At 46.5% G+C, this 8687-nt stretch overlaps 1 protein-coding gene across 1 annotated transcript; it reads left to right on the top strand.

The window, feature by feature from the left end:
• The first annotated feature begins 6908 nt into the window (after nt 1-6908).
• Nucleotides 6909-8649, top strand: LOC119354352 (putative F-box/FBD/LRR-repeat protein At5g44950). The gene is made up of 2 exons (XM_037621087.1): nt 6909-8378; nt 8458-8649. The coding sequence occupies exons 1-2, from the start codon at nt 6909-6911 to the stop codon at nt 8620-8622; spliced, it is 1635 nt and encodes a 544-aa protein (XP_037476984.1). The 3' UTR covers nt 8623-8649.
• The last annotated feature ends 38 nt before the right edge of the window (nt 8650-8687 follow it).

Here is an 8687-nt window from a genome sequence, read left to right as displayed (position 1 = left end):
GAGAGGGACCAGCCCCTTAGTGGGCTGGGCGCCTCCCCCCCAGGGCCCATGCGCCTAGGGTTTGGGGAACCCTAAAGGGGGGTGCCCCCCTTGCCTTGGGGGCAAGGTAACCCCCTTGGCCGCCGCCCCCTCCTCAGATTGGATCTGAGGGGGCCGGCCCCCCTCTCCCTTGCCCCTATATATATGTGGGGGTGGGAGGGCAGCTGCACCCAAGTTCTGGCGCAGCCCTCCCCCTGTCCCAAGTTCTCCTCTTCTCCCGCGGTGCTTGGCGAACCCTGCAAGATTGCCACGCTCCTCCTTCACCACCATGCCGTCGTGCTGCTGTTTGATGGAGTCTTCCCCAACCTCTCCTTCTTCCCTTGCTGGATCAAGGCGTAGGAGACGTCACCGGGCTGCACGTGTGTTTAACGCGGAGGCGCCGTGGTTCGGCGCTTAGATCGGAATCAACCGCGATCTGAATCGCTACGAGTACGAGTCCTTCATGTGCGTTCTTGCAACGCTTCCGCTTAGCGATCTACAAGGGTATGTAGATGCACTCTCCTTCCCCTCGTTGCTAGATTACTCCATAGATTGATCTTGGTGATGCGTAGAAAATTTTAAATTTCTGCTACGATCCCCAACAGTGGCATCATGAGCTACGTCTATGCGTAGTTTCTATGCACGAGTAGAACACAAAGCAGTTGTGGGCGTCGATTTTGTCAATTTACTTGCCGTTACTAGTCTTATCTTGATTCGGCGGCATCATGGGATGAAGCGGCCCGGACCGACCTTACACGTACTCTTACGTGAGACTGGTTCCACCGACTGACATGCACTAGTTGCATAAGGTGGCTAGCGGGTGTCTGTATCTCCCACTTTAGTCGGATCGGATTCGATGAAAAGGGTCCTTATGAAGGGTAAATAGAAATTGGCATATCACGTTGTGGTTTTGGCGTAGGTAAGAAACGTTCTTGCTAGAAACCTATAGCAGCCACGTAAAAACTTGCAACAACAATTAGAGGACGTCTAACTTGTTTTTGCAGCATATGCCTTGTGATGTGATATGGCCAAAAGGATGTGATGAATGATATATGTGATGTATGAGATTGATCATGTTCTTGTAATAGGAATCACAACTTGCATGTCGATGAGTATGACAACCGGCAGGAGCCATAGGAGTTGTCTTAATTTATTTATGACCTGCGTGTCAACATAAACGTCATGTACTTACTTTACTTTATTGCTAAAGCATTAGCCATAGTAGTAGAAGTAATGGATGACGAGACAACTTTAAGAAGACACGATGATGGAGATCATGGTGTCATGCCGGTGACAACGATGATCATGGAGCCCCGAAGATGGAGATCAAAAGGAGCAAAATGATATTGGCCATATCATGTCACTATTTGATTGCATGTGATGTTTATCATGTTTTACATCTTATTTTCTTAGAATGACGGTAGCTTAAATAAGATGATACCTCACTAAAATTTCAAGAAAAGTGTTCCCCCTAACTGTGCACCTTTGCGAAGGTTCGTCGTTTCGAAGCACCACGTGATGATCGGGTGTGATAGATTCTAATGTTCGAATACAACGGGTGTTGACGAGCCTAGCATGTACAGACATGGCCTCGGGACACATGCGAAACACTTAGGTTGACTTGATGAGCCTAGCATGTATAGACATGGCCTCGGAACACAGAAGATCGAAAGGTCGAACATGAGTCGTATAGAAGATACGATCAACATGAGATGTTCACCGTTGATGACTAGTCCGCCTCACGTGATGATCGGACACGGCCTAGTCGATTCGGATCATGTTTCACTTAGATGACTAGAGGGATGTCTATCTAAGTGGGAGTTCATTAAATAATTTGATTAGATGAACCCAATTATCATGAACATAGTCTAAATTGTCTTCGCAAATATGTTGTAGATAAATAGCTCACGTTGTAGCTCCCTGTTTCAATACGTTCCTAGAGAAAGATTAAGTTGAAAGATATTGTAAGCAATGATGCGGACTAGGTCCGTAGTCCGAGGAGTGTCCTCACTGCTACACAGAAGGCTTACGTCTTTGATGCACCGCTCGATGTGCAAACCCCTACAATGTCGTCTGTGGATGGTGTGAACACCTGACAGACACATCCTGATGACTACATGATAGTTTAGTGCACCATACTTTACGGCTTAGAATCGGGATTCCAATGACGTTTTGAACGCCATAGAACATATGAGATGTTCCAAGAGCTGAAATTGAGATTTCAGGCTCATGCCCGTGTTGAGGGGTGTGAGACCTCTGACAAGTTCTTTTGCCAACAAGATGGAGGAGAATAGCTCAGCTAATGAGCATGTGCTCAGAATGTCTGGGTGCTACAATCACTTAAATCAAGTGGGAGTTAAACTTCCAGATAAGATAGTGATTGATAGAGTTCTCTAGCCACTATCACTAAGCAACTAGATCTTCGTGATGAACTATGACATGCAAGGGATGGAATTGATCCCGGAGCTGTCCGTGGTGCTTAAGACCGCAAAAGGTAGAAATCAAGAAGGAGCATTAAGTGTTGATGGTTTAATAAGACCACTGGTTTCAAGAAGGGCAAGGGCTAGAAGGGAAACCTCATGGATGGCAAACCAGTTGCCGCTCCAATGAAGGAACCCAAGGTTGAACCCAAACCCGAGACTAAGTGCTTCTATTGTAAGGGGAACGGTCACTGGTAGCGGAATTACCCCAAATGCATGGTAGATAAGAAGGCTGGCAACTTCAAAGTATATATGTGTTATTAATGTGTACCTCACTAGTACTCCTGGTAGCACCTGGGTATTGGATACCGGTTCAGTTACTATTATTGGTGACTTGAACCAAAAGCTACGAACTAAACGGAGATTGGCTAAGGGCGAGGTGACGATGTGTGTTGGAAGTGTTTCCAAAGTTGATGAGATCACCATCGCACGCTCCATCTGCCTTCGGGATTAGTATTGAACCTAGATAAATGTTATCAGGTGTCTACGTTGGGCATGAATATGATTAGATCATGTTCATTGCAATACTTTCATTCATTTAAGTTAGAGAATAATGGTTATTCTGTTTACATGAATGATACCTTTCATGGTCATGCACCCTATGTGAATGGTTCATTGAATCTCGGTCGTGGTAATACACATGTTCATGCCAAAAGATGTAGAGTTAATAATGATAGTACCACTTTCTCGTGGCACTGCCGCTTAGGTCATATTGGCGTAAGATGCATGAAGAAACTCCATGTCGATGGATGTTTGGAGTCACTTGATTTTGAATCACTTGACACATGCCAGCCATGCCTTATGGGCAGGATGACTAAGACCCCGTTTTTAGGTACAATGAAACGGGCAAGTGACTTTTTGGAAATCATGCATGCTGATACGTGTAATCCAATGAGAATTGAAGCGTGCAGTGGATATCGCTATTTTCTCATCTTCACTGACGATTTGGGTAGATATAGGTATATTTCATTAATGAAGCACAAGTCTGAAACGTTTGAAAAGTTCAAGCGATTTCAGAGTGAAGTTAAGAATCATCATAACAAGAAGATCATGTTCCCACGATCTGATAAAAAAAGGGATTTTATGAGTTATGAGTTTGGCAAACACTTAAGACATTGTGGAATTGTTTCACAGTTGAAGCCACCTGGAACACCACTGGGTTATGGTGTGTCCGTACGTCGTAATCGAACCTTATGAGATATGGTACAATCTATGATGTCTCTTACCGATCTACCGTTTTCATTTTGAGGTTGTGCGTTAGAGACAGCTGCATTCACTTTAGATAGGACACCATCTAAGTCCGTTGAGACGATGTCGTATGAACATTGGTTTGGCAAGAAACCAAAGTTGTCGTTTCTTAATATTTGGGGCTGTGATGCTTAAGGCTTCAGTCGAAGAAGCTCGAACCCAAAGCAGACAAACACATCTTCATAGGATACCCAAAGGTGGCAGTAAGGTATACCTTCTATCTCAGATCCGAGGGCAAATTGTTTGTCGCTAAGAATGGGTCCTTTCTCAAGAAGGAGTTTCTCTCGAAAGAATTGAGTGGGAGGAAGATAGAACTTGATGAGGTTGTCGAACCTTTACTTCAACCAGAGAGTGATGCAACACAGAAAGATGTTTTCTGTGGCGCCTACATCTGTTGAATAGGAAGTTAATGATAGTGATCATGAAGCTTCGGATCAAGTTGCTATCGAACCTCGTAGGTCGACAAGGATATGTACTACTCCTAAGTGGTACGGTAATCCTATCTTAGATATCATGTTGTTAGACAACAATGAACCTACGAGCTATGGAGAAGCGATGGTGGGCCCGTATTCCGACAAATGGTTAGAAGCCATGAAATCCGAGATAGGATCCATATATCAGAACAAAGTATGGACTTTGGTGGACTTGCCCGATGATCGGCAAGCCATTGAGATAAATGGACCTTTAAGAAGAAGACGGACGTGGGCGGTAATGTTACCGTCTATGAAGCTCGACTTGTGGGAAAGAGTCTTTTCACAAGTTCAAGGAGTTGACTACGATGAGAATTTCTCACCCGTAGCGATGCTTAAGTCCGTCGGAATCATGTTAGCATTAGCTGTATTTTTCGATTATGAAACCTGACAAATGGATGTCAAAAACAAGTTTTCTTACCAGTTTTCGTAAGAAAGAGTTGTATGTGGTACAATCAAAGTTTTGTCGATCCTAAGGATGCTAAAAGGTATGCTGGCTCCAGCGATCCTTCTATGGACTAGAGCAAGCATCTCGGAGTGAGAATATATGCTTTGATGGAGTGATCAAAGCTTTTAGGTTTATACAATGTTTGCTAGAAACTTGTATTTACAAGAAAGTGAGTGGGAGCACTACAACATTTCTGATAAGTATATGTGGATGACATATTGTTGATCCGAAATAATGTAGAATTTCTGGAAAGCATAAACGGTTGTTTGAAGAGTGTTTTTCAAAGGAAGACCTGGATAAAGCTGCTTACATATTGGGCATCAACATCTATAGAGATAGATCAAGACGCCTGATGGTGCTTTCAAAGAACGCACACCTTGACATGTTTTTGAAGGAGTTCAAAATAGATCAGACAAAGAAGGGGTTCTTACCTGAGTTGTAAGGTGTGAAGTTGAGTAAGACTCAAAGCTTGACCACGGCAGAAGAAAGAGGAAGGACGAAGGTCGTCCCCTATGCTTTTGTCATAGGCTCTATACAGTATGCCATGCTGAGTACCGCACCTGATGTGTGCCTTGCCACATGTCTGGCAAGAGGATACAAAGGTGATCTAGGAATGGATCACCGGATAGCGGTCAAAAATTATCCGTAGAGGATTAAGGAAATGTTTCTCGGTTATGGAGGTGATAAAGAGTTCGACGTAAAGAGTTACGTCGATGCAAGCTTAACACCTATCCGGATAGCTCTGAGTAGAGATACCGGATACGTATAATGGATCAACAATTTGGGATAGCTCCGAGTGGAATGTGGTAGCAGCATCTACGATATGACATAAAGTTTTGCGAAATACATAGGGATCTGAATATGGCAAGACCCGTTGACTACAACCTCTCTCACAAGCATAGCATGATCAAACCCAGAACTCATTGAGTGTTAATCACATAGTGATGTGAACTAGATTATTGAGTCTAGTAAACTCTTTGGATGTTGGTCACATGGCGATGTGACCTGTGAGTGTTAATCACATGGCGATGTGAACTAGATTATTGACTCTAGTGCAAGTGGGAGACTGTTGGAAATATGCCCTAGAGGCAATAATAAATTGGTTATTATTATATTTCCTTGTTCATGATAATCGTTTATTATCCATGCTAGAATTGTATTGATAGGAAACTCAGATACATGTGTGGATACATAGACAACACCATGTCCCTAGTAAGCCTCTAGTTGACTAGCTCATTGATCAATAGATGGTTACGGTTTCCTAACCATGGACATTGGATGTCGTTGATAACGGGATCACATCATTAGGAGAATGATGTGATGGACAAGACCCAATCATAATCCTAGCACAAGATCGTGTAGTTCGTTTGCTAAAGCTTTTCTAATGTCAAGTATCACTTCCTTAGACCATGAGATTGTGCAACTCCTGGATAACGTAGAAGTGCTTTGGGTGTGCCAAACGTCACAAAGTAACTGGGTGGCTATAAAGGTTCACTATAGGTATCTCCGAAAGTGTCTGTTGGATTGGCACGAATCGAGACTGGGATTTGTCACTCCGTGTAACGGAGAGGTATCTCTGGGCCCACTCGATAGGACATCATCATAATGTGTACAATGTGATCAAGGAGTTAATCACGGGATGATGTGTTACGAAACGAGTAAAGAGACTTGCCGGTAACGAGATTGAACAAGGTATCGGGATACCGACGATCGAATCTCGGGCAAGTATCGTACCAATGGACAAAGGGAATTGTATACGGGATTGATTGAATCCTTGACATCGTGGTTCATCCGATGAGATCATCGTGGAGCATGTGGGAGCCAACATGGGTATCCAGATCCCACTGTTGGTTATTGACCGGAGAGTTGTCTCGGCCATGTCTGCATGACTCCCGAGCCCGTAGGGTCTACACACTTAAGGTTCGATGACGCTAGGGTTATAGGGAATAGATATACGTGGTTACCTAATGTTGTTCGGAGTCCCGGATGAGATCTCGGACGTCACAAGGAGTTCCGGAATGGTCCGAAGGTAAAGATTTATATATGGGACGTCATCATACGGTCACCGGAATAATTCGGGGGTTACCGGTATTGTACCGGGACCACTGGAGGGGTTCCGGGGGTCCACCGGGAGGGTCCACCTGCCCCGGAGGGCCCTATGGGCTGTGTGTGGAGAGGGACCATCCCCTTAGTGGGCTGGGCGCCTCCCCCTAGGGCCCATGCGCCTAGGGTTTGGGGGAACAAATGGATGTGGCGGTGGCCAAGGAGGCGGCGCTGGCCGCGTCTGCCGCGGCATCGGCGGCAGAGAAGGAGGTGGCAGTGGCGGCCGTGACTGCTAAGGAGGCGGCGGCGGCCTCAGCTGCTGCGGTGACTGCTAAGGAGGCGGCGTTGGCCGCGTCTGCTGCGGCATCGGCTGCTGCGAAGGAGGCGGAGGTGGTGGCTGTGACTGCGTCGGAGGCAGCGGCGACTGCGAAGGAGGCGGCGGTGGCAGCTTCGGCTGCTGCGTCAAATGCGAAGGAGGCAGCGGCTGTGGCGGCGACTACAGGGGAGGTGGCGGCGGCCGCCGCCGCCACTGCGATGGCGGCAATGCAGGCTTCCAAGAAGCTTAAGTTCCACCTTATCTGCGACCAAGATTCACCGGGGAGTGGCAGCTGCGATGATGTTGATGCGGGGAGTGTCGATCTTAGTAATGATGTTGATGGGGGGAGCGTCGATCTCAGCGATGATGTTGATGGGAGGAGCGTCGATCCCATAGATGATGTTGATGTGGGGATCGTCGATCTCATTGATAATGTTGATGGGGGAAGCGTCGATCTCAGCGATGACGTTGACGAGGGGAGCGTTGATCTCATCAGCTATTTTGATTTGGGGAGTGCCGATCACATCAGCCGCCTCCCCGATGCCGTCCTCGGCAGCATCCTCTCTCTTCTCCCCATCAAAGAAGGCGCCCGCACACAGATCATCTCCCGCCGGTGGCGTCCGCTCTGGCGTTCTGCTCCTCTGAACCTTGTAGTGGACTACAAGAACATTAACTTGGTTCCAAAGATCCTCTCTGAGCATCGTGGCCCCGCACGCCGCTTCTCAATCGAGGATTGTTACGTCGAAGGCAGGCTTCGTTCTTATACCCGGAGTATCTATGTAGAAGACTGTTATGATAAGATCGAAGGCTGGCTTAGTTCCGCTGCCCTGGACAACCTAGAGGAGTTGGAGCTCACCCCCGAGTTCTCATATGGCTACCTGGGGGAGTTGTACCTGCTGCAATCGTCCACATACCGCTTCTCATCCACGCTCCGCGTGGCCAAATTCCACTGCTGCCATTTCCCCAACTTAATTGTGCAGCTGTCCCTGAAGTTTTCATGCCTCAAGCAACTCACCCTGCGAAAGGTCACCATCTCGGAGGACCCTCTCCACAGCTTGCTCTCTGGCTGCACTGCCTTTGAAAGCCTTGAGCTGAAGGAAAACATGGGCACTGGTCGCCTCTGCATCATCTCCCAAACTCTTAAGAGTTTAGGCTTTTGCGCTGACTCAAGGGATGGTGGTCTCTTTTTGCAAGAGTTAGTCATCAAGGATGCCCCATGCCTTGAGAGATTACTACCACTAAATCCAAAGGGTGGCACAGCGAGCATACGGATAATCTCGGCACCTAAACTGGAGATGTTGGGTATGCTGTCTGAAGACACATATGAATTCCACCTTGGGAGCTCAGTTTTTCAGGTAGCAGCAGCTTTCATCAATTGCATTTGACATTCTTATGTGCATGCTACTGTTCTTATATTTGCACTTTGTTCTGCAGAAAATGATTGCTGTCAATTTAACAACCAAAATGCACACCATGAGGGTTTTGGTTCTCAGCCCTTCCAGCCCTAAGCTGGACGCAGTGGTTAACCTCCTCAAGTGCTTCCCTTGCTTGGAGAGGTTGTATGTCATTGTGAGTATAAAACATAGTTGCTTGCTTTAAATGTCACTATAAGCATTTGGTCGACGTGCAATCTAGCCAACTATTTGTATTGCTAACCTGTTGGT

Source organism: Triticum dicoccoides, chromosome 1A (genome assembly GCF_002162155.2).
Source record: "Triticum dicoccoides isolate Atlit2015 ecotype Zavitan chromosome 1A, WEW_v2.0, whole genome shotgun sequence".
In the NCBI taxonomy this organism is placed as follows: Eukaryota; Viridiplantae; Streptophyta; class Magnoliopsida; order Poales; family Poaceae; genus Triticum; species Triticum dicoccoides.
Note: the sequence above shows the minus strand (reverse complement) of the source record. Positions and strands in the feature narration are given on the sequence as shown.

Bases quoted from the DNA above. Each gene is read 5' to 3' on its own strand.
- LOC119354352 (XM_037621087.1), top strand. From the start codon at position 6,909: ATGGATGTGGCGGTGGCCAAGGAGGCGGCGCTGGCCGCGTCTGCCGCG. The intron at 8,379-8,457 runs GTAGCAGCAGCT...TTTGTTCTGCAG, and splicing joins TTGGGAGCTCAGTTTTTCAG to AAAATGATTGCTGTCAATTT.